The sequence below is a fragment of the Centruroides vittatus genome, unplaced genomic scaffold (assembly GCF_030686945.1).
Source record: "Centruroides vittatus isolate TY-2023 unplaced genomic scaffold, ASM3068694v2 contig_476, whole genome shotgun sequence".
Classification (NCBI taxonomy): Eukaryota; Metazoa; Arthropoda; class Arachnida; order Scorpiones; family Buthidae; genus Centruroides; species Centruroides vittatus.
Genome location: NW_027122268.1, coordinates 255,361 through 283,201, shown reverse-complemented (window position 1 = coordinate 283,201; position 27,841 = coordinate 255,361). Strand labels below are relative to the sequence as shown.

Below are 27,841 nucleotides of genomic sequence, written 5' to 3'. Positions count from 1 at the left end.
TCATCTTCGTGGGGTTCCTCAATAAAAATCAATAAAGCCAGTTCTTTCACAGAAATAAATAAAAACTTTATAAACAACCTGTATGTGTTTGAATGTAGATTAAAGGTTATAAATTATATAAAATATTTACTGACGATCACAATTAAAAGTCAACAAAAAGTAATTTTCTACGTTATTGATTAATTCTAAAGAAGATTTGATAGAAAAATTTGTATAAAGGTTGTTTTCAAATGATTTTAACATAAAGAAAAAATCGTAAAATACATCTAAATCTTCAATATAGTCAATAATTTACATAGAAAACTATATATTGTAATATAATTTTTCTCTTAAATAATTTTAATTTCGAAATTAAAGTCTTACTATTTTTTTATTATTTAAATCAAGACATTGAATAATTATTTATACATATTTTACATTTTTTAAATTCTATAAATAGAAATTTATTGCATTTAATTACAAGAAAAATTCGGATACTTCATATTCATCTTTCAATCGATACACGAAGTAATCAGATACGGTGGAGAAATTTTATATGAGGGATAGAAGAAAGTTAATCTTTATATGTCATACAGACATAGGATCAATTTATATATTTTCCAGTTTGAGTAAAAGAAAAATAAACTCTCATCCCAAAGAGGCTTTCTTTCAATCGTTTACTACATAAAAAATTCATTTAAAATCTTGATATTTACAAAAATTGAATTTAAATCTGACGATTTCCATAACATAATCCTAACAATTATTATAAAGATAATAGATGAAAAACAATTTCCGGTAAGGAAACGTTCGACTAAATTCTATTTAAATACTAAAGGGGGGAGAAAGATAGAAGCGTCAAACTGTATATTTTGTAAATGCATCTCGGAATAAAGCAATTTATCAATAATTTACGTCAATTTTCATAGATTTATAAAGTTTAAACCAATATCTCACGTAGTATTGAAGTTTGACATGATTTATGAAAAGTCAGCTTGAAGTGAGAAAAGTTATTAACCCAAGTCAAATATTAAATCCATAAAATTTATATCCAAGATTCTAATAACATTATTTTCAGATGACTGTCTACTCAAGTTTAATTTATTTGTCACTCTAACTTTTGTTTAAAACGACATTTTGACACTAAATAGTTCTCCTGTCATCGAATATTCAACCTATCTTCCTTACTAAAACTCTACATCGTTATGTATAACATCGGAAAATTCAGGAATTCTATTATAACTTACTCATAAAAATCTAGTTATAACTCTCATTAATTTAAATGTAATACTTGATGAATTATCATTATGGTGAGAAACGAGTTAAGTAGCTTTTAATATAGTGATGGAGAATGTTGTGAAAATATGCTTTATTATTTTGTTTCTGTGCTAGCACCCCTTCGTGCAATAATAGGTTGGTCTGGCAGTTTTGCTTGTGCTGTAACATGCATTGAGGCGCTGCAATCAGTCTACTATCGTAGAGACAGCGACTGCTGCTTCTCCTTCCAGTCCTTTGTTGAGTTACAGGTATCTTTAAATTAACAGCAGACGTTGAGGTTAATGTTACTAAGGTAGCATGGCCCCGGAACATTTAAGGGCGATAAAACAGCTTGTTGCTACTCTATGCCTTTTCAATATCATCAAGTTCAAGGTATGCATTCTCCCTGATGTCATAAGAATAGGTAAGTTATCATATGCACAAATTTTAATTTATAATAAAATTATTTAATTTTGCATTCTGTTCATTTTATGTGATAATTTTTTTGTAATTTTTCTTGAAAATACTGTTTTATTATATGATGATAATTTGTGCAGCAGAAAAATTCTAATGGTGCTCCCTATCTTTTAATTGAATTTATTTTTAAGCAATTTGAGAATAATTAAATAAGTGTGATGTACAATTACTTGTTTTCAGTCGTGTTTCGAAGAAGGATTAAGATTAATGAATGTTGTGATTGGCTCATTTAAATGCTTTTTTTTAGTATATGAATCGTGCTTATACCATTAAATTTATTTAAATTAATTATACAACTTTTTATACGTAAAACATTTAATATTTTACAATGTAAAGAAATATTTCAACTTTTTAATTAATAAATATTAACTAAAATTTTAATATGGAGAGGTTAATTAACGACTAGAATTTCTTGCAAAAGCCATAGAATTTTGCAAGAAATTCTATGGCTTATAGACACTGTATTATTATAAGTTCTTACTGTTTAATTATAAATTCATGCTGTACAGTAAAATGTATGCAAATTGATACGAAATTAAACATAAAATATTTTAAAGTTTACTTTAAAAAATTTGTTTTTTTTACTGTAACGTAAGTTGGCACAATGTTACACGATATATATATATATATTAACAGTTATATTAACCTCAATTTCTGAAAATAAGAATGACCTAAATTTAGATTTTTATAAAATATCTCTTCTACTTTAATAATAAAACTATATTTTTTGTGATAAACATTGAAAACTTTGATATTTCTTTAAAGTGTTTCGCATGACAATGCAATATTTTTAATACTTTTTATGATAAAAGCGTGGCCTGTCATATGTCAGAAATTTTTCCATCTTCAAATTTATTCATTTCTTTGATATATATATATATAAACAAAATATGTTAATCAAACATAACCGAATAAATTTCTTAATTTAATTACGTGTTAGATATATCCAATTAGAAATTAATTTAATTGAATTATCTTTATTTAGATATGAAGAAAAAAAGTTGAAAGTTTTATCGGTTGTTAAAATATAAAAAATTTAATCTATGATAAGCTTTAATTTTTCAAAGCTTTAGTGTGTATTCAAGCAGAAAATTCATGTTTCTTCTGAAGAAGAATCTACAATTTTTATTGAATTTTCTTTAATTTAAATTATTCTGTGATAATTTAATTATTAAAAACTTAAATAAGCTAATTAATTACAGTTAATTAAAGTTTAACATCAACACGTCTGTTGTTTTTTTCCTTTTTAATGTATTTTACAAAATTTCCTTAAATTTAAAATTTTCTTTCCTTAAAAAACTTGTAAATACTTTATTACTTTCAAAAACTAGCCATAAATTTCTATCTATTGAAGCTATTTTATACATTTTTGTTCAATATAAAGTATTTTAATCTTTATTTATCTTTCTTATCTTTTAAAGTTTGGGTAAACTTACTTCTCCAATAAGTATAATAAATCCCCTGTAAATCAGCTTTTTCCGTCTTACACGAAAATATTTCTGTTTTCGATAAGAATATACTCTTGTACTTTTTTATATATATTTTTAAAATATATTTTTTTTTATTTTTTAAACGTAAACTTGTTCTTATCTATTATAGATTTATTACCATCGAAAACCCATTTTATTTTATTTCTCTCTTAAGAGTCATAACGCTATGGAAAATGCTGTTTTCACTCATTTATATTCATTCTAATTGCACGACTATAAATAAGCACAATCTATCATACTTGTTAGATTACAATCTTTAAACGTTAAGAAAAGTAAACAATGTCAGAAATCCAGTGTAAAATTTATATACTTATTCTGGTTGAAATATTTTATTATTTTAAAATTAATTCAACAAATTTTAATGTTTCTTCCTGTTTAACAAGATATAATTTGGCAAAGTTAAGAATTAATATTTAAACGTGTCTTCTTATGATTTCTCGAGAAAAAAAATGGCTAAAATACACGTTCAATTCATTTTTTTTAATCAAATTAATAATCGATGAGGACGGTACATTCGAGTTAATGTTCTCTAAAATGACTTTAAAAATCTACTCTATTAGGGCGATTCAATAAAGAAATCAGGAATGAAATATAAGTTTTATAATTTCATATTAAATGATGATGAATTTCATTTGAAGTTTTCAATTTCTTCTTGACCTTTCGGTATTATATATGTTTTGTAAACAAAACGAAATTTTCTCTCGATTGAAAAACCTGTTCACACTTTGGCAAACATCCAAGCTTGTTCTGTTATATCAATTTGTTAGAAGACATCACTGACCCATTTTCCAGATTTTTATTCCTCTTATTAAAATTTATTTACGAGACTCCATTATCTTCATAACTGTTATATCTGTTATAATCTTCTGTCGTTTAGAATTATGTGACATCTGGCAATATTAATTAAAATTAAATTAGTAATTACTGTTTCGACAATAAATCAATTGTTAAAGCTTCACTAGTAATCTTTTCAATGTTGTAATTAATAATTATCCAAATATTCTAGAAATGTTACCGATCGATATTTTTGTGTTAAGATGTTACCGAAAGAGTGGTTAAGATGGGTTAGTTTCGAGAATTTTACTGATGTCTTCTTTGAAAATATTTTCATATGAAGATACTGTTTTGATTTCTTTACACCCCCCTTTTATCTAGGTAAAGCACTATCGACTTTCTCATATCTTGACTCTATTCTTCCTTCCTTTTCCTTTTTTTATTATCCTATCTCTTTTCACTTTTCCTTTTTTCCTTTTTATTTTTCCATCCTACCATTTTCCGTTTTTGATTTTATCGTCTTTTCCCGTTTCCTCTTCATTCTTATCGTCTTTTAATTTCATCTTTTTTCCATTTCAACAAAGAAAAAATAAGAAGAGCGCATCTTGAAACACAATTTTACATAATATACTGATGTAAATTTATATATCTATGTGAGTTATATAATAAAAAAGAGAGCGAGAGAGAGATAAATGTTTCAAATTTTTATATTCAACTTTTGTTAAAATTAATATATATATATTTTTTCCTCTCTTGATACATTTAGCATAATGGGTTTGCCTTTTTCTTATGGCAAAGCAGTTATGCAAAGTCACGGTTGCAGAAAGAATTGAGAACAGATGTTTTTGATTGTTTGGTTTTAGAAAAGTCATAATGAAAAAGATTTATCGTTCTCGGTTTACTCGAAGAAAAGAAATGAGTAAGAAAAGTAAGATAATATATCTTTTTTTTAACTTATATTCTTATAAGGGACGTAATAACGATTTAAAATTAATAATATTTTATTATTTACCGATGTGTTACGTGATTCTTATAAGCGTTACTTGGAGCAATTACACTTTTTAAGAAAAAAATATTTAATTTTTACATTAATGGTTTTGACAGGAGATTTTTCGTGAATTAATTTGATGTAATCAACTATAAAAGAGATTCTTATCTCGATTCGATTGATTTTTATATAATCGATACAATGCATAAGTGCCGACGATTATCTTTTAACTGATAGCATCAGAAGATCTCTTCTAAAGATAAAATGTTCGGCCCCACAATGTATGTCAAATTTACTGAAAAGCTCCTTAACTACCTTTCAGTCAATATATTGATGATTGGTCTTTGAGATTTGTAACAAACGACGTCTAACCAATGGAATCGATTCTATCAGCTATACAAATACATCACTATCCTTCGACATTTTAATTTCGAATTTAAATTTTAATCAAGCTAATTAATAAATAAAGACGTGTTTTAAATTTAATTATCGCAATATATTTTCAATGTAAATTTTTACACAAAATATCAAATTCGACTTCTCACAACATCTCGAGATAAAGAAGATGAGATTTTTCATCCCATAATTTTTACAACCCAATAAGCCTATATTTATTCAAAAATAATATAAAATAACTTTATTTTACATTAAATATTTTAAATTTAATTAAAATAAACATTTTTTTTTAAATTTAAACCACCTTTTCCTACCTCAATAACTCGTAGAGAAACGTAAAAGAAAAAGAAATTGAACAAATTCTATAATTTCCTTTACAATAAAAGGAACCGTGAAATACGTCACATAATATAATTTTTCTTCGCAACAATATATATTATAAGGTTTCAATGTATCTGAATTTCACTGATACCAGGTTTCATCTTTGAAGTTTAAATCCAAGTCATTTGTTTCCTCAGTCAACAGTAAAAATTTAGACACTTCCTATTTCCTACTGTTATCCTTTGAGCCAAAACATCCTTTCTCAAAAGGAAGCACTTCACTCTTGTCGTTACCATAAGAAAAATGCTTTCGTTCGATGAAAGAAAAATACAACTCCAGTCAGAATGATATATTTTACTTTCTGTATCCACAATATCTAACTTTCCTTTCCAATCAATGAAGTTAATTCCGATATAAAATTAATTAATAAATTATCATCATTGTTATTATTAAATTCGTGTCGTAAAGGCACGAATAAATCAAATTAAAATTCATGAAAATTTTAAATATCTGAGTTTAGAAGAAGAAATTTAATTTCAGAAATATGAAATATGTGAAAACAAATTGTGTTTTTTTTTTAAATTTATTCTGTTGTAAGATATTTAATTTGAAGGAATTCAAAAGTTAAATTGATATTTGGAGAGATTTTTAAGTAACAAAAGTTCAGAACAATTTAATTTTTTAAGTTAAAGATTATTAAGTTGTCTTTTCAGAAGCTCCGGATGCTTGAAAATTGCACTTTTCTGAATTTCTTTTTCTCTTCTCATCTTCTAGTAATTCAAGAAATATTATCTTCTTCCCTTTAAAAAAAAAATTAAAAAAAACTTTAATTTTTAACCTATTTATTATCAGAAATTTTATATATTTTTATGTTTAATAATTAAACAATATTTAATGCTATTTATATCAATTGAAAAGTTTATATTGTAGCAAAGGAGACGAAGAATATTATCGAATATTAGTCTTTAAAATTCTTATTTTTACAATAACTTTTGAATGTTAATGTTGAAATTTACCGAAAATAGTAGTTCTTTTCTTATATAAAATGGTCTTTTCTTCTATTCTTTTTACAGTTTTTAAATGGATTTCCTCTGTTTGAAAAATCAGGTTAAGCGAATTATTGACACATTCTTCGTTCGGGGAATCATCAAAAACGTTTACTAGCTTTTTCTATAGAATTTATACAATCGTTACAAGTCATATAATTCAATATTATCATCAAATCTGCCTGACCCATTAATTTTTATCGAAATCGAATGCATTGATTCTTCAGAGAACATAAAAAACCGAATTAAAATGAGAATTTATCGCTAAAATACAGTTAATTTGCATTTTTATACAACGAATTCCCTATACTACACTCCTCTGTTTAACGTTTTCCCGTGTTTTACGTTTTTTTAAAACGTTATTCTTTATACCAATGGAAGGTAATAAAAGCTTAACTATTATCAAATTTCTTTTTCCCTCATTTTAACTTTTTTGTCGGGCTGAAAAAGGAGATTAAACAAGGGGTGCATTTTAGCTGCATTGATGGTAATGTAAGAATTGAATGAAATGCTACTCAACAGTATGTCAAGGATGACTTATTGATGATGTGGAAAGAGCACTCGGCCGAGAATAATAAATGGCAAATGAAAATTATAATTTTCTCGAAAAATAAATGGCTTAAAACTGCAGTTGTTACAATTTATTATAATTAAATGATTTTTACAGTTAAAACAAACAAGCAGTTAATGTAATTTTAACTATTTAAAAGTGTTAAATTTATTACAATTTACAAGAATGTAGATGTAATTTTCCTTCAAATAAACGTTTTTATTAATTAAATTATGCTTATTATTTTACTTTTAATAACTTTAATATTATTTCTATAATCGTAGAACCACGTTATAGAGGAAAGAAAATATATTTTATAAGGCAAATTGATGCCGTTTTATTAAGAGAATTAACGCCTATAGAAACAGAATTATATTCACTTTAAACTTTCAAAGTGATTCTTTTTCTTAAATCGAAAACAAAACGTATGGAAAAGAATTTCTTAACGTGTAAAAATATTTCTGAAATTCGATAAAAATCTTTAAATGCATAACTAAAAATAGTTTATTCAATTTTTCCTATAATTTTCTAAACATTTTCATAGTTTTTTACTCGGTTTCTTCGAGCTGTAGTCTCTTCTTTTGCCTCTTATATTCCTTTACTCCAATGCTTTTTCCTTTCTTCCTGTTTGATCTTTTCCTTTCAATTTATTTCTTCTTATTTTCTCATTACATCTTCTTTTCACTTTATTTTTCCCCCAAAAAATTCCGGTTCTTTATTTTTAATTTCATAAAATACTCGATTAAATTTTTAAAACATTAATAAATTTCCTCCTCCTCTATTATTTTTTTTAACGGATAAAAATATCACTTTTAACTTAGTAAAAGCATTAATTAATACTATTTTATCTATCAGAATTTCGATTCACGAGAATACTTCATTTAATTAACGTAATTAACGATTAAAGGCGAGTTTACTTTTTGTAAACTAACATTGATTTCGGTTGCCAAATATTTCATTATCCAGAAACTCTCCACTTTAATTATAATTTGATGGATTGAGCTTTTCAAATCCTTATTAAAAATATAATCCGTTTAAAAATGATCAAATATATGAAACAACTATCGTTAGTTATTCATTCGTTAGATAGGAGTTTGAAGAGGAATTAAATTATCCTGTGTGTGTATCTTCGAAAATTTCATCGATCCTTAACTTTTTTTCCTTTTTATTATTATTTTTTTCTTTTAACTTTAACTTGGTCAACTTATTATATCCTAGGGAAGCAAATATTCGACTTTTTGTTTGTCTATAATTTATCGTCTTATTCCTTTCCCTTTTTTCCCTCCTCCTCCTTCTTCTTTTTCCTTTATTAAATTTGTTTAACAAGATTTAACCACTGACAAAACAATTATTTTGTAAATAAATATATAAAATTTTTCGTATGATTTATACTATTGTGTCATTTTATCGTTTGTAATTGGTTTAAAATTGCATTCTTTGTACGTGAAATGTTTCTATTTTATGGTAGAGAAATGGTAATTTTCTTAAATTTTAATGTGTTTCCATTAAATTCTAAGTATTATTAATTAAGAATTTCACACTAAACAATATGATTTTTTATTTTATGTTTCTTCTTTTCTGTACTAGAACGTATGAAATGTAAAATTTATATAAATTCGCTTAAAAATAGTCGAGATAAGACATTTCGTTGTTAAAGTATCGAACTGTCTTTCCAATAGTTTGAATGTATTTAATTTGTCATCAAAAATTAGGTCAGTTTAAAATGGCCAATTCGTGCTGTTTCAGTAGTAATGAGGCGTAACAAATTTGCTAAGTGCTTCTCTTTCACTTCGATTTAAGATCAAAGTTTTAAAACTGAACACATTTATCAATAACTATTTAAAAGTTTACGATATTAAAAAGTGAAATACGAAATTTTTAATTAGATTTTAAATTCGCTAACGAATTTTACATCTGGGACATTTTAATATTCAGAAATTTCGTTTAAAAGATAAGAATTTCCGTTTCATTCGCTTCATTTATTGTATATAGGGCATTAAAATATAAGTAAAAATGCCAGATAAGAATCTAACGATCCAATTCGAAATACCAAGATAGTGTCTTTCTTTCTAAAATATTGATGCGGTGAGAAACATTCCGGTTACATTCACTTATTTATATATATTTTAAAAGATTTAAAATGTTTTCAAAATTGTCAACTGTTCAAGAATTTAATTTTAAAATTCTCCTTTTATTTTAGTTTTAAAATTAATTCAAATAATGTTTATTAGTTGTAAAAACGCTACACAAATCGCTTCTTTAAACATACAAAATGTACGTTTATTGTGATGAAATGTTTAAAAAATCTAGCAGCGAGTTGCGTAACTTTCCCGGAAATCAAGTTAAAATTGTGTCTGGCTCCATCTATTATAATATTTTGTTATAAAGAACTTTTTATATTATAAAATGGCTTAATTTTGAGGTTATAGATGAGTTTCGTAATATAAAAAATAATTGTAAATGCTATTGAGTAAAATGTTCATTACGTCTGACCCTTTAACTTCTCATCCTCTAACTTTAACAACCAAAATTTAACAGTATCAAACCACCTAATACGCAAATCGCCCTGAAAAATTTCAAAAATTTTCGACACAAAACACACAAGTTATTAAGTTTTAAAGTGGATGAATAAAATCGTCTCCACGCAAACATCCATACGTAAAGAAATCGCCATACTTTCCCTCTATTATATATAACATCGGAAAAAGTAAAAATTACCTGTTAAAAACCATTAAAATTATTCATTTCTAATCTTATAATTAAGAAAATATGATAGATATTTGAGCGAATAAGTAAGAAAGGCAGCAGAGCGAATTAATTAGAGACATTAGTGGACTAACTCTATGATTAAATTATAGCATATGTTCACTATTATATATATTCGTGTAATTTGCAATTATGATTGATGTGTTTAGTAAATTATATCAAAAATCGGATCGAATTTTTAAATTTTCCAATAAAACGCATTGTAATTCTCACGTAAAGTAAGATAATGAAGTCGAAAATGCCATTTGTAAAGCAAAGACGGAAACTCGAGTTAACTTAATCCTTAGAGAAATGCTGAATATATGCAAACAGAGACTTGAATTTGCATTTGAATATATATTATGTTGTATTAGTTCGTTAACAGTCGTCTAAACAATCGATGCAAATATACAAGCCATAGTTTAACTTTAAGTTTACTAATCATTCATTGTAAACTGATCCGCTACATTAATTCCCTTTACTTTTTATGCTGTTTCAATGAACAAAAGTAAACTTTTAAGCTTTTATTTACATTACATTTATTTAATTAGCATTAAAAATACATCTAGAATTTTAATTTTTTTTTAATAAAAATCGAATTTACTAAATCATTACATTCGAATATATTTTATTTTCGACTTTTATTACAGTTAAATAGACTAAGTTTTTGGGTTAACCGATTGTAAAATTTATATTGACGATGTAATTATTATGAAGTTAGATCAATTAAACTTAATATGCAGTTAATTTTAATTGTTATTTGTTTTATTAAAGTACATTTTTTAGTTGAGCTTTAATATCTCATTTTTATTTCGTCTACACAGTATATTGTTATATATTTACGTATTTACAATGAAAATTAACTCAATATATTAATTAATGCATGTATTTAAACTGTTTACAATAGTTTTTAAATGTTTATTATTCTGTATATAGTAAATAACACTATAATAACACTTAAAATATTCTTAAATACAATATTAAAATGAGTATAGATAATTTTATTTTATAATAATAAAATTTCGATCAATAAGTGTGTATATATATCAATTTATAAGATCAATATATTAATTTATTTAAATTATATTTTAAGTTTAAAATAAATCTTCAAATATATAAAAAAACAAAACGAATAATTCGAAAAATGTTTTATGCTTTTGAATATAAATTTATCGCCCGCTATCTAAACAAATTAAAATAATATAAAGTTGAAGAAATAAATTTAAATAATTCAAGAGGAAAATAATCCTTTAACTCTATTATATTTTATTATTATTATTTTTTTTATTGATATTATACATTAAAGTAGTCATATTATATACATAAAGTAAATAATTTATGAATAATTATCGATGAATTATGGATTAAAAGTTTGAAAATCTTTCTTTAATGCATTAAAAAGTTCTTAAAAAATCAATTTATAACGTCATAAATAATGTTGTTTGAAAAAAAAGCGTAAAAAAGTATCTCGAGATGCGGCGGTATAAGTATAAAGGTGAAAGAACTTTAACAATAATTTTTATTCTGGTAAAATAATTTATTATCTTAATCTTTATACAAAGATATAGGGCTATGCTCGATGATCAAAATAAGCTATTTTTTACATTAACAACGAGGAAATTACCAATTAAAATTATTTTTCTAAAAAGTTTTAATGATGGAGATTATAAATGGAAAAACCGAATAGTAAAATACAATAAAATGTAACAAAAATTTCGTGTTTATCTTATTTAAAGTAAGCATCACTCACCCGGATTCGTTCGATGTGAAAGCAAACATTTTCTGACACGTCATTACTCTTTTTACTTTTAAAGTTTGATGTACTAAAAATGCTTTTTAAATATTTTTTAGGTGCTTTATTCGAAAACGATGACGATATTTTGGAAAGAGCGTTTCGACACGCTGTAAGCAAAATAAACGAGGAAAGTCAAATTCTAACTCATACTAAATTGGAAGCCCATATTGAAAGAATAAAAAGACACGATAGTTTTCAAGCATCTCGCAAAGGTGAATTTTAGAAATATATATGTATATAATGACGATAGTAATAAGTGATTACAATATCATAATTTAGTATCTTTTAGGCCCTCCTTTTGCCTAGATGAGCGCTGCGATATGGTGAGCCATGTGTGCCATTCCGTGACAGATTTGTCCGCAGATATTGCCACTTCAGGTTTCTCATTTTTAGATAGTCAAAAAGACGTCCCATCTGATTTCACAAATACTCAATGGACGACAAATCTAAAGTGACCAAAAAAGTGTGGAAACGTGACTGATACATTCCTGGAAAACCCTAGTATAGTGCCACCGAGCATTATCTTATTGGAAAATGGCTCTTCGTGGCCCTGCAATGAAGGGCAACACGAGAACTTAAGGATTTCTTAAAACATACAGCTGTATCGTTTCGCACCACGATTGACATACGAGAAGATCCTTGGATCATTACCGTTGAGCGGCGCACAGGCTCAACAGCAAAGGTGGAATTGAAGTGTTCACCAATGATCCTTCACACTCTAATACGGTGATCCTCCGTCTCTAAAAGAACTAGAATTCGTCGCCGAAGACTAATAAGCTGCCAGTCCGTAGCAGTCCCCGTTTCTGTGTCGCGGCACCATTGCAAACGACGATGTTGGAGCGCCATCGTGCTTATGTCACGATCAGATAATTATCTCTGCTGGTAGTCTTGAGCCTACCGCCGTGTATGTGTATCATCACATATCCACTGTCCCTAACATCTGCTCACAGTTAGATCAGTACAACCTAGATGGTGGGCAATTTGGCGAAACAGTCTTCCTTCTCCCCACGGCTCAATATGGCCCTTTGTCAAACAGTCAGCTGTGCATAATGTACTACCGTACAAGTATGGCAGATACAGTGAAAATTTTGAACACAACGAACCTGTGCGAGTCTTTTTATAAGATACTGAGGTAAAGATTTTCAGACACTTCGGTGGTATTACCTGGCGTGCAATCGAGCTACAACTGTAATCATTTATATACTTATCTGAGACATAGTTGTATGCCGAATTTTGCAGTAATCTAACAAATTTACCTGGCGAGTAACTTTTTGATCAATGAGAATGTACTATTAATTAAAACAGATTGAAGGATAACCTTAAAATCAATTAATTATTGTATATATTAAACAGCTGTCTTATTCAAATGTTACTAAAAATGATTCGAAATTAAATACTTTTTTCTTCTACACACACGTTTTAACAGTTATATTTACAAATGACTCATAGAATATACAAAAATAAAACAAAGTTTGACGATTATTTGGCTATCCTTTATATATTTTATTTTTTAGTAATTTAAAAATTAATAAACTTACAATATGTAAGTTTATTATACAAATATACTGTATTTTGCTCATAATAAATATTTAAGAACGTTTATACTAATCTAAAAATTTCTTATACAAATATTAAACAAAGTTAATACAATGTTACGTGACGAAATTAAAAAGTTTTTTTTATATTTTAGATGGAATATTTTTTAAAAAGTTACATATTAAACTGATGGAAATGAAAAGATTTTTGTTATTTGTCTTGTCAAAATTATGTAAATTAAATTTCTTTCTTAGAACTTTATGAAAAATCTAGCGAATTGTTATGATTATCGATTGGCAAACTTTTATTTTCACAAACTTTTATACATATTTTATATTTGCACGCAATTTTCTTCAAAGTCATTCCTTTGTTTGTATATTCCGTTTCTCAATTTTTATCCTGTTTATCGTGTTCTAAATCGTATTTGTTTCAACTGAAAATTTTATAATTTCGATTTGGAAAATTTTCCCTTGTTTTTTTTTAGTTTTCTTATTATAAATACACTCGATTCTGTGAGTTTTTAAACTAATTAAATTCGAAATAATAGCAAATTTTCAATTAAATAATTAAACTTTTTGTTATCTAAACATTTTTTTATTATTATTTTGTGTGTGTTTGATTTAAGAATTACTTTTGTGAATCGTTAGAACGTGTAAATATTTTCTTAAGATTATTATTACGATGTTAATTTCCTACATTAAAAGGTTTACATGGAGGTTAATTTGGGTCCTTCAATGGCAGAGTAGGTAACACCAAAGAACACTGGTAGTCGGTCAACGGGTTGCATCTCACCAACGTAAAGTTTTCCAGGTTTTTTCGCGTGTATAACATCTAAACAGGGTCCAGTAATATATAAAAGTCCTCTCGGAAGGAACCACCCCATTGGCAGATCGCTCACGTATTGCCTTGCCTTCCCCATCAATCCAATCTAATTGGAATTAACTTGATATTACTAATAACGGATTTAATTTATATAAAATTAACTTATGAACCGATTGTAGATTAAATAAGTAATTTTTGATTTTAAATATATATATATTTGCTATTAACTATTTATAAATTTCCAGTTTGTGAATTATTAAACCAAGGAATGGCTGCCATTTTCGGTCCTCAATCTAGTGAAAGCAGTTCAGCCATCCAATCCACATGCAGTGTACTGGAAGTCCCTCATATCCAGTACAGATGGGATTACAGATCTCCTAGGAACAACCAAACTGTCAATCTCTATCCTCATCCAGATGCCATCGGAGTGGCGTACAGAGACTTCATTTTAGAAAAGAACTGGAAAACTCTGGCAATTCTTTATGAAGATAGTGACGGTAATTTATCTAGTTTTTTTCTTCTTTATAATTCTGCTTTAAGACATGTTTTTTTTTTCTTTCTTTCTTTCAATTTGAATGTAAATAGGATTTCTATGACTTGAATGAATTCTTTTATGAATGAATGTTTTTAAAGTAAAAATACAAAGATAATAGAAAATCTTTTATTTACAAACTCAATGGATAATCTTATTTACAAACAAACAAAGGTTAAAATACAAACATTAGTACATAAACAATTCATGTGAAGAATATTATGAACTAGATATGACCTTTTTTTGTGCTGTAATTATCTTTTATTTGGCTGTAAATCGTTTGTTTTGCAATCAATGCTAACGGCATCATTTTAAAAAATGAAAAATATTCGTAAGTAAAGGAGAAACACAAATTTTTGGCCATTCCCAATTCCTTCTTTCCACAATATAGGAAACACAAGATGGCATAGAGGAGTCAATTTTCTTTTGTCCGTTCCCTCGACTGTTCCTTCATCTTACGATGTGGTGTGTTGATTGCTTCGATCACACCACTCTGCGCTTTGCCGAAGTATATTAAATTGTTAAAAAACATCCTTCTAGCATCGATATAATTTAAAAATTAAGTTTTACATCCAATAGTCAAGATATAAATACACAGATAATTTAAATAACTGCATCAAATTACTACATAGCATTAGCTATACAGAATAGGAATCTATTAAATTTATACTACTGGTTAATTATAATTTGCATACTTTGTTGATTTATTCTTTAAAAAATTAATTTCTTATTTATTTTCTGCTCAGTTTAAGCTGTAAAAAACACAATTTTGAAGCATTTAATACGCCTATAAATCAGCAAGAATAACTTTAATTATTAATTATTATCTTGTAAAACGGAACTATGACATAGTTTGGATACAGTAACGATTATACATGTATTTGCATTCGGTTATAACTGAAATCTTGTTCAAAATTGAATTGTTAATTTAAATGCCATTAAAGTGTAAGCTGCATGTATAAAGTTCAAACCTCAAACAAATAGTTTATATTCATGCTTAAATTATAAACCACGGATATCGAATACACTTGATTAAATATAATCATTCTCTTATTATCGAAATTTCTAAAATGGAGCGCTTAAAGATGATGTTATATTTGAAAATTGTAATACTAAATAAAGCATTTTACGGTTATTTTTTAAAAATTAAATACATTTCTACATTATAAATATAATATTTAATTTAAAAGTTACTTTTATAAAACATTAAAACATACTTTTTATTATAATAGGATGTTAACGTGTTATCTCTTGTACTATATCTGAACTATCGTTATATTAAGATATAGTAATTAATTAAAAAACATAAATGAATGCTAAATAATATTTAAATTAAAGTTTTTAATAGTTTTAGTAAAGTAATTTTCAGCCTAATTTTGTACGCAAAAAGATATGTTTTCGATTAAATTACAGTTGTCTTCAGATAGACAAATCTACTTTAATCGAAAACATACCATTTTATTTACAGAATGAGGTCATAAATCAGCTTAAAATGAAATCTATCTTTATTTTCCAATTAAGAAATGTCGATATATTTCATTTTTATACAATTTTTACACGAAATTTAATTAAATTTTTGGTGTTTTTTCCCTCCAAAGCTCGCAATGTACAGGCTAAATGTTTAGTTCTTATTGTATTTACAAAGGTTGTAGACTGCAGAATATTCAAGTTTTTTTCTTCCCAACATTAAATAATTTCCAACAGATGTGAATAAAGTTTCATAAATATGTTAAATTATTCATGTGCAGATGTTAGATTAATAATGCTATTTTTTCCTCCTCCATCTTAAAGAGGGGAAAAAAGAAAAGAAAATGAACTTTTTAATTTGGCGTGTAATTCAACAGTTTAAATAAATTTTAATGAAATTTAGTTAACTTTTTGTACATCATTTAAACCAAATTTTCAATTAAAGTAATTAAGTAATTAACTTTTTCATACATTATATAAATCTTTTGTCTTTTTTTTATCATTTTTATCTAACTAACTACTTTTAAATTATTTACTTTAAAAGTGGAATATTCATTACTTTACAATTAATTAACGGTTAAAATTTAAATTAGATCGTTAAAAAAAAGTTAAGGAATTACCAAGTTAATTCTTCTTTTAAATGTTTTTCCATTATTAATTTCTTTGGAGAACATTCTTTCCATTCAATTTATTCACAGAATTGCTTTATAAAGGGGAAAAAAACACTTAACAGGTAGTACATATTAGTCGACATATATACAGTTTGAATGAATAAATCGCCGTATTCATTGTCAAATAGGCAAGTTGCCAGACTAAAGTAATACCTGATTTTTAACAAAGAACTTTTTTGAATTTTTTTTCACAATAATTTCATTCACTCCATCTTGGATTTCGGCGGAGGAAATCATAAATAACGCTTAAATCAAGTTATAACATCAGAATAAACTTTCGACACTTATCGTTCTTCTTAAAAAAGTTTATGAAAATTCAATTTATATCAAAATACAATTACAAAAATCACTAATTCATCTTTAAAGATCCTTCTAAAGATGATTTCGAAATAATAATTCGTCGTCTCGTCTCTCGAGTTTCAGCCATTTTCTTCAACGTACCGTAGTACATTTGCTTAAAAAATTGCTTCAGCTAACAATAATTTTTGAAATTGTTTGTAAAAAGAAAAAAAAAAAAGAAAGAGGGAGGTGAAAAAATTACTTTTAAAATTTTAAAGAAATAAAATGAATTTTTAAAACTTTAACTTGTTTCGAATCGTAAATAATAGAATTTTTAACTCTGAAGTTTTTGTGTTATTAAGAAGTTTTGGTTAATGTTACCTATGGTTCCAAGATGGCGGCTCGTCTGATTCCAGCAAGGAAACATGGGGAGGCACGTTCTAACCTAACCTAACCTATTCTAATAATTTTGTTGGTAATAATTATGGTAATTTATTAAAATAGGTTAGATCCACTGTTTCCCTTCTTCTATTTGCTGGAATCAGAGACAAGCCGCCATCTTGGAACCATAGGTAACATTAACCGAAGTTTTAAAGTTAAAAAATTGCCAATAAAATTTTAATTACTGTTTTTCCTGTTTATTTTTAGATTTTAAATAAAATTATTACAGATTTTACGGTTTTAATAAATTTTTGAAAGACTATAGAGGCATTTAACCATATTTTATCTCGTGTGTTATAGATACACTATGTGAAAACGAATAGTGAATCAAGTTTAGCGCAGCTTTTTAAATTACAAAAAAAATTATACAAATTAATTGATTTAAGTAGTTAAATAATACGTATTTATTACTAATTTAAATGTAATAATTATTATGTTTAAAAAAATTCCCAGCTTTAATTCGCCTTCAGATATTATTGAGAGATCCCGAAATACGGCAGAAGAATGTGATTGTCAGGCAATTCAATCCAGATCAAGAATATAGAAAACTGTTGAAAGAGATGGGAAGGAATGGTGTCAAGAACATGATCATCGATGTGGCAGCTGAAAATATTGCCACCGTTTTAGAACACGTAAGAGTTTTATTCCTTTAGAATATGAAAAAATTGATATTTCTATTCCAAAATTTGATTTTATTTTAGAAATTAAAATTAAAAAATATAATCAAATTGAAATATTTATAAAGCAAATTCGAGTGTCGGGAATGGAATTTGTAATGATAAAGCTGCACGAATTCGACGTTTTAAATTCAAATTAACTTTTTAAAGTCTTTATTCCTTTAATTTTCATTAAATTAAATGGGCTAAACATCTCCTTACACGTGTAATAAAATTTTAAAAGATTAGAAATATTATGTAATATTTGGCACTTTTAGAAGCTAATTTAGTGATTAATTAATAAATATTTTTTCTAATGTTTTATATTTAAATATATAATAAAAAACTCTTCATATTTTTAGATTAATGATGGCGACTTTTGTAACGATGTCTCCTGAAAGAGAATGGATGTTTTTAATTTTCTTTTAGACAGTAAAAACTTCTAATGTAGAAATGGAGTTTTCCATTAAATAATTTCATCTATTCTTTAGTAAAAAGCATATATATAATAATGAAGAACATTTTTGTTTATTTTTTTAAATAAAAAAATAAAACAACTCGGAATTAATTTTATTAAATGAAATAATAATTCTATTCTATAAATGAATGTTTTCTTCTCATCAGAGAATTAATTTTTTTTTCTTTAATTCTTAAACAAAAAAAAAATGTTCTGTTGTTTAAATTGTAAATAAATAAATAACAGAAGAAAAGTTTTTTTTTTAAAATAAAAATCAGTCTCAACTCAATTAATTCTTATATTTTTAAATCTTATCTGATCATTAAATGAGATATTTTTGGCTTATTTTTACGGAATTATTAGCAATTTTTATTTATATTTTTCTCTTTATTAGGTTTATTTATTTTTTATTTTTGTCTCACTCTAATTTTGGGCAATAAGAGGGCCTTTAATCCCTTCTAGTAAGGCCAGAGAGAGCGAGAGGCACTGACGAAAAATTCCCGGAGTTGATCAAGATCCTCCTAAGCTGCGGGCCACTCTATTGAGTTAATTAATAAAATTTCTTCTAAATAAATTCATTTATATTTAATTTATTAAATAAAACAACTTTTTAAATAAAATTATTATAAAAAAAATCTTTTAGAAATTCCTTGAATAAGTTGAGATATTCTACCACAAAAATATTGATCTTCGCTCTCACACGATAAATAATAATTTAAAATAATATAATAAAATATAAGCATACAATATATTATTCTAAAAAAAAAATTAAATAATAATTCGTAATTTTTATATTTTACATCTTTTTAAATCTTAATTTTTCATATTTTAGGCACAGCAAATGGATATGATGTCCGAATATTATAATTATATCATTATTAATCTGGTAAGAAGACATTTAACTCGATAAAAAAATATATTATTTTATATTAAAAATGGATTCTATTATATTAATTTAATCTATTCTTTTATATTATTTATTTTATAAAAAAAAATTGCATTGTAAATTTAAAATATATACAACTTTAGATATATATAAAATATTTTTATTATAGTAAAAAAATTTTCAAAATATACAAAACTTTATTTCCATAAAAGTTTAATATTTGAAAAGGAAAAAATACATTTTTTTTTAAAAAAATAAGAAATGGAAAATCACGACATGACTCAAAATATTTTTTATAGGACATGCACACAGTTAACATGGAACCATTTCAGAATGCAGGACCAAATATCACAGGGTTTCGTTTGATCGATGAAGATGCTTCTACCTACAAGGAATTACTCCAGGAGTGGAAACAGCATCCACTCTGGTACAATACAGAACCAGACATACAATTTTCTAAGGTTGGTTTTTTTTTTCTCCAAACTTTAAACCCTAAAATACAGTATAGTCTTTTTGAATTTCTTCGTATTTTTTAAAAAAATTAATTACTACTTTATAATAAAAATTGCTTTTCTTTTGTTATAAACATATAAGGCCACATCGTGTCGTAGAAACATGCCTTTATTTCCGATGATAAATAAATAAATTTACAAATACTTTCCTCGCATTTCTTTCAATCAATAAAATTTGCATTTTTACATTTACATATTCTAATATTTATTACTTAAAATGAATATGTATACACTAAAAAAAAGGAGGAGAAATTTAATTTGAAATCTGTGATAATATTCGACTGAAAGATTTTACGATACAAAATTATTTAAAAAAGAAAACAGATATATATTCACGTATTCTTTCAAGTGAAAAATCCATAAAAATGTAGCTAAAAACATTGAACGATGTTCGAAGAATGATTCGAAATTTTAAAATTCATGACTTTATATTACTCTAATATCAAAATCCATCATTTGTTTTTATATCTTATAGCTACAGTTTTTGATTTATTCATTTAACTACTGGAATATATGATTCTGATAAATTGTTTTTTTTTATCTTCAGATTTGATATTTATTTGATAACTTTATATAAAAATATAAAATTAAAATACAATTAAAAGTATCCTAGAATTATAATTTAAGATATTTTAATTATTAATTTAATATATAATTAAAATTTCTTAGGAGATTTATTAAATTTTTACACGCTTCGTAATTGATAGAATATAACAGTAAGTTGTTATTTTCATAATAATTATTGTGAAATTTTATATATAAATTATTTTAAAAATTGGTTAGAAAATTCTTGTCTTTTTATACTTAAAATTACCATAAAATAATTATGTTTTTGTGAATTTTAAAGGTTTAAAGTGATGTAGTACGAGTGTTATTAAATACTAATTAGTACATGTGCATATATACAATATTGTATATATATATATATATAATTAAGAACTGGAAGAAGTTTTAAAGCTATTAAATCTTTTACCAGACAGAAGTGGTTCTTATATATGATGCTGTAGTGCTATTCGCAATAGCATTAAATAGCTTAGATAAGAATTACCAATTAAGAGTCAAGCCAGTTTCTTGCGATACAGAAAAGACTTGGCCTCAGGGAATGGCTCTAGCTAATGCGATAAAAAAAGTAAGTTTACAATAAAAGTCTATTAAGTAAAAATATACTTTTTATAACTTAATTAAATAATAGTTTACTTGATTTTCTTGTTAAAAATAATAGAATTTAATGTTTAAAGTTGTCTTCATTCTTTATTTATTTTAAATATATATATATATATTTATTTATTTATTTTGGTAGTAAATTGAGATTTTTTTAATGAAGTTTGTATAGTTTAAAGATTTAATTTGTTAAATTTAAAGGTAAAATTTAATGGTTTGACGGGAAATGTGGCGTTTGATGAAAATGGCTTAAGAACGGATTTTAAGTTAACTGTAATGGACATAACTAACGAAGGTTTTAAGCAAGTGAGTTTATTATTCAGCTTAATTTATAAAAATCTTAATTATATAAAATAGTATAGATAAAATTAATTTGTGTATTATTAAGATAATATTCCATAAAACCAATACATAAAAGACAAAGGGAAGTCTGGAACTTTTTAACTTGGTATAAATAAAGCCGGGTATATACGTACCAGTATATATCCTGAACAAGTACTATCCTGTCTGGTATAACTCAACATATAGTTTTTTTTTAAAAAAAAAAAAGACAGACAGACACGCTCCTTTTCAGGTATACGTGCCATGTGTACCCGGCTTAACACCGTTCGAAATACACAAGCTAGAATAGTTTCACACCTTTCATTTAATTTACATAAATTGTCTTTTATTTTGTTATTTTATGTCTTTAATTGTCGTAATTATATATTAATAAATAACATAAATTTCTGTTCAGATTTCATTTCGAATTAAAATAGTTTCGATAACTTTTCTCACTAATGATATTACGTAGTAAAATATATTTATATAAAAAAGATTTGCATATGAAGCTGATTATTTATTGTAGAAAATCAAATTTCCTTCTCCGAAATGAAAATTTTAATTTAATACAATATAAGTAAAACAGTGCAGTGTTAAAGTAGAACGTTTCGTGACCCTGTTTAGAAATTCCGTTTCCATTTTTCATTAGATTCCTGCATGCAAATGTTGTTCCATTGTTATCAGGAGAAAATATTCTTTTGTCAGAAAATATTACTTTTTTCTCTTACTAGCTTTTCTGACCTCAGAATCTTGTTTCTTATTTATTTACTCTTTTAAGAATGTTTTTAACGTCGTTTTCTTTCCTAACTTTAGTGAAATTTTTGTTCTAATCTCCTCCAGGACAAACACAACATTCTTAAGGACCACTTGCTGACATATAAATTGAAGTCTTCTTATTCATTGATTTGTTACTATTGTAAACATTCGATTTTAAAAATGGTTAATATTATATATTTTTTTAAATAAGTTTTTGTTATTGATCTTTCTACATTATTTCTAAATAATTAATTATAAATAAAAACTATTAATTAAATAATCGTGAGGCATTTTATTTAATTTTTATTATTAAAAACTCGAAAATCTCTATGAATTTAGTACTTTAGCGAATTTATACATTTTATATTTATATAAGACTTTTAAAAAATTATTATTATTATTATTATTATTATTATTATTATTTATATGAATGTAATTATGTTTACTATATAATTTTCATAAATAATAAAACATTTGTACGTAATTATATATATATATATCAGTGGTTCTTAACCTTGCTGGAGGTACCGAACCCCATCAGTTTCATATAAGCATTCACCGAACCCCTTTTAATTGGAAAAATAAAATATAATTTTTCAAATTCAAAACATAGGTATAATAGGTGTTCTATTAGGAAATATAGGCATATTTCCCAATAGAACACATGTTATGTAGCATTAGTTTTCGAAACCAATACAGTTTCTACGACACGATGACGTCAGGTGGTTGACCTCCGCCGAACCCCTGAGACTGACTCGCCGAACCCCAGGGGTTCGGTCGAACCCAGGTTAAGAACCACTGATATATATTTTAGTGCAATATTTAATCGTTGAATAAAAATATATATATAATTAAAACTGATGTTATTTTTAAATCGTGTAATGTCAGAGCTTGTAATATTTTAAATTCATTTTTATTACATTTAATTAAATAACATATTTATCTTATTGTATAATTATTCGTGTATGTTTCTAAGTTGTTTATAGTAGAAGCACATGGAGATAAATGATATGTCATTTTCAGTATGAACACGAAAGATATCGTGTAAGATAAGTGAAACAATTACTAAGTGTGCTTCTCTGAACAATATATACGACGTATATACGACAAATAGCGTAATTTAAGACGAACATAAATATCTAGTTCCTTTACACGCAGGAATATGAATAATAATTTCTAATTATGAAAATGATAAAGTACAATTTTCAAATCCAATTTCAGAAAATTGCCACTTAAGATGCTTTACTATCATAATTTTAATAGCAATATTTTACTATTATTATGTGTTAATACGACATTCATAAGTAAATTACTGCCTCTACTGAGAGTTAGTTAGCGAAACTAAATTTACCATTATTAAAAATTAAAGTTCTAATCATTTTTTTCGCCTTTTTGTATTTTTAAACACGAAAATTTCTGAAATATTTGGCAATTTTTTATTATTTATCATATATATGAAGTAACGTCTGAATTCTTTGATATTAAATTCTTTTTTGTATTTTTATCACGAAAGTATCGTATCCTGTCAATAATCTATGAGAAATATTTGGTATATTTGACATATATGTGAAGTACCAATGGACCCATCACTTCGGAAAGACATTTACAACTTTCGGACAATACTGAATCTGTCGATACCGTTGGTCAAAGGAACATTTATTGATCACTAAAGACTTTTTTCATAACTTTTTCACTAAAAAAATATGATGAATAAAAAATAATGCGTTTTGCCTTTATGTAAATTTTTTATTCTGTGAATGAAAGTATTGTATTTGCTTTTTATTTGTTTAGGAATTCGACCAGATGTCAAGTAAAATTTTATAAAAATAACACATTTTTAGAAAACTTCTTTTAAAGTAAATATATGTCATTATCGATTCTGAAGCTTTATAAATTTCCTTACTAAAAATATATATTCCATTATAAAAAGTAAAATTATTTTAGGATAGAAATCATTGATTACGTCTATAAAGTAGCACCGAAAAAGGTAAAGAAAACTAAGCTTTATTAAATTGAATGAAAAGTTTCGTAACTGCACAGAATGATTTCCTTGCTACAAATTGATTTCTACATAATTAGGAAGAATATCGTGAGTCTAATGATTTATAAAAAATAAAAATTCAATAAGTTCTTTATAATAGAAATGTGGCTGAATTTAGTATTCCTCCAGGGAAGATACGGTTGCACCAGATAACAACATAATCAAGAATTAAAGTAGCGACTTTGATTATCGAGACAAGGAACCGTGTTACGCGTTGCATTATTGAAGAATGAAATTAAGTGTGAGAGTTTCTTCTTATTAATTGTGCATTAAATCGATCGAAAGTAACGTCTGAAGGTCTTTTTTATTTATGTATATTTTGTATGGAAGTCAAACTTTCATACCCTTCAGAGTAATGGAACTGTTGAATTCTTTATGACAATGAGATGGATACACATTTATAGTTTTAGATATTTTACTAGAAGTATATAAATCTGAAAGGATCAAATATCAAAAAATAATACGTTGAATTTTATAAAATATTTAAAAATTTATTTTAGTCGAATTCTCTTCAAAGATTGCTCTTATATTTAAAACGTTTATTTTAAAGAAGATTATTTTAAAACACAATTTCTGGTAAAAGAAAATTAATTAAACCGTTAATTAGTATCGTGTAAAATGCAAATTATTATCGGTGGCCGAATCCGGATTCAACACCAACGTGTTGGACCAAATTCACCAATGGATTAGCGCGTTAGATTTTCCCGATTTTCTTCACGTGTCTAACACCCAAATAAGGGCCAGTCTCTCGTAGAAAATCTCCCCGGAAGGCAGATTAGTCCTGTATTGGGTTGCAGTATCCCAAAAAACACACAAAACACGTACATTATTATAGCTTTTTATTTAAAAAAAATCTTGTTATAAGTTTAATTAAGGGTAATTTAATAAAGGAAGAATGCTGCGGATTCATAGTTCAAAAAAGTATTATTTTTCAAGGTGTTTTTTCTAACTAGAAATGTTTTCCGGGCTTATAAGAATGTTTCCTCTTCCGTTTCTACTTAAATGTAATAAAAGTTTGTTTCCACTTCTAATCTATGACAGATTACTCGTGGAAACATAAGCTTTTATTACACACCAGATTGCTAACACACATAAACATAAGATTTTATGAGAAATAAAAGATTTCATTGCGTATCGGACGGTGGGTAATTTTAAACTGAACATTCGAAATTAATATCATTGAAAGATAAATTATAACTGAAAATAAAATAATTAAGAATTTCTGCAAGAAATCTAATAAAATAAATTTTTAAAACTCTGAATTAATGAAGCTGGAATTATTAATCAGTGGAAGATCCATTTTTTTTAGTTTCTAATTATTATTATTAAAATTTGTTATATTAATATTTTTCAAGCTCATTATTTTTAAATTTAATTTTGTATCATTATAAATATATATTTTTACAGTTCAATTTATATTTAATATCGACATTAATTGTCGGTTCGTGTACTTAATAAAATAATCGATCGCTTAATTCTCACGTCTTCAATTGGGTTGTATTGTCAATAGAATGCTGTATTACAAATGTATTGATAACTCTACACATGAATAAAATTTTATCAATATCGGATTTTTTTCATACTTCTTAATGATTTTTTTAAATAAAAAAGTAATGTAATATTCTAAAAATGTTTCCACTGAGTATAATTGTTTTCGGTGTTTTGAATGACCAGCCTTTGGCTAAATTCATAATGCTAGATAATTTTCAATTTTTACACAAAAGATTTGCTTACTTTCGTCAAATTCTTTCGGTTTTTAATGTTCGAATAATTCATTTGAATATTTTAGAAGAATAAAAGTTACGTAAATGGAATATAAAAGAGCAAAAATCTATTTTTCCTTCGTCGTGCATTTGTTAATGAAGTAATTAAAGCGTATAATTTTCAATTCGTTACAAATTAAACTTTTGCAAAACAACTTCTTATTAAAGAATGAAATGTTTATTTCACCTGATTTTATTTATTTCTCGAAACTTTGCAAATGTTAATAAAGCAAAGCGTAAGAGGTAACATCTCTTTGCGGAATATAAAATCTACAACTCATATCAGAAACGTAAATAAATATAAGATAACTATTAAAAAGGATGGCTCAAGAGTTAGTTAATTAAAATTTGAAAAATCATTTGTTGATTACGATGAAATAATTAATTAAATTTAATGTAATAATATTGAAATTATATTATTGCAATAATTTAAATTAATTATTCACAAAAGAGATTACCTGTTAATCTCGAGTCGTAACTACCATTCTTGGCTAATCCATAAGCTTTATATATTACAAAATTCCTTCGATAAATGAAGCAATGCCCTTCATTCGTTTTAAAGTTTTATAATAAATTTTTCAATAATTATATTTATATAATTTTCGTCAATCGATCAATCGAGTATAAAATTACCTATTATTAAATACACAGTGTATTGATTTCCAAATGATTATTTTTATGTCTTTAGAACAGTAAGTCTAAGTGTAATTTAATATTATAATAAAGAAGTTTTAAAATTTTAAAATATATTAGAAGCAATTAACTTATATTTTTGAAAATACTAAAAATAAATCCTCATTTTAGTGTAATCAAAAGTTGGAAAGAGTAATCAATCAGAAAAAAGGAAGCGGAGAATGTTTTCTACGGATCGATTTTTCTTGTATTTTCCGTAATGATTCTTTTCTCTTTTATGAAATTATCTTCATTCTTTAATCTTATTGTCGTACTTTCTATATTTAGTCATCTAAATTTAAAATAAATAAACTTTTTCAACTGTATTATTACTCGGGTTCATTAAAATCTTTCATTCTATTTAATTTTGTATAATTATTTTTTATTATATAAAATATCTATTAGTTGAAGAATGGAATTACATCATATTAGAAGTTCCTCTTATGTTCAAGAGTAAATAAAGTTTTCTTAACTAGAGTTATCGATCTATGTAGTGTATTATTAGTTGTTACCGCCATAAATCAGGAGATAAATGTCTACATGGCTTATTCATTATCATCGACTTCACAGCGGAAACGGGATTCATTTGACAGATAGTGATTTATTGATCAAAGACGATGTTGTAGCTCTTGTTGAAGTAGTTTATTCGATCATACATCTACTAATGAAAGGATCTTTCCATCCAGCTTCGTGTCAATGGGACGTGCCTCCTATAACGCTTTCAATGCAAGACTCGAATTTTGAATGGAGATATTTTGCATTCTAATTACTGTTTTAATCTAGTTTACAAGTTAATTTTTTTATTTTCAGATATATATTACTTAAATAATTTAAATATGAAACTTTTCTCCGAATTATAGATGGGTATATGGACGTATTCGACTAGATTTAAATCCACTGACACTCAAACAAGAGCTCTTGACATTATTCAGTCTCTGAAGAATAAAACATTGGCTGTAACTTCAAAACTTGTAAGCACGTACTTATTTACATACTATAAATTATTATATTATTGTTTTTTATTTATTTATTTATAAGAAAGTTTTATTT

At 25.7% G+C, this 27,841-nt stretch overlaps 1 protein-coding gene across 2 annotated transcripts in view; it reads left to right on the top strand.

The window, feature by feature from the left end:
- Positions 1-1,466: 1,466 nt before the first annotated feature.
- Positions 1,467-27,841, top strand: part of LOC136977824 (glutamate receptor ionotropic, kainate 2-like) — a 38,347-nt gene continuing 11,972 nt past the window's right edge. The window contains exons 1-9 of one of the 2 annotated variants that reach the window (XM_067273403.1): positions 1,467-1,660; positions 11,875-12,030; positions 14,422-14,673; positions 18,020-18,198; positions 19,512-19,565; positions 19,865-20,026; positions 21,054-21,206; positions 21,440-21,544; positions 27,652-27,762. In XM_067273403.1, the coding sequence (XP_067129504.1) occupies positions 1,555-1,660; positions 11,875-12,030; positions 14,422-14,673; positions 18,020-18,198; positions 19,512-19,565; positions 19,865-20,026; positions 21,054-21,206; positions 21,440-21,544; positions 27,652-27,762 (1,278 nt within the window). In that variant the 5' untranslated portion in view covers positions 1,467-1,554. Of the gene's footprint in view, positions 1,661-11,874; positions 12,031-14,421; positions 14,674-18,019; positions 18,199-19,511; positions 19,566-19,864; positions 20,027-21,053; positions 21,207-21,439; positions 21,545-27,651; positions 27,763-27,841 lie in introns of those variants that run through there. The other variant, XM_067273404.1, reaches the window with a different exon arrangement.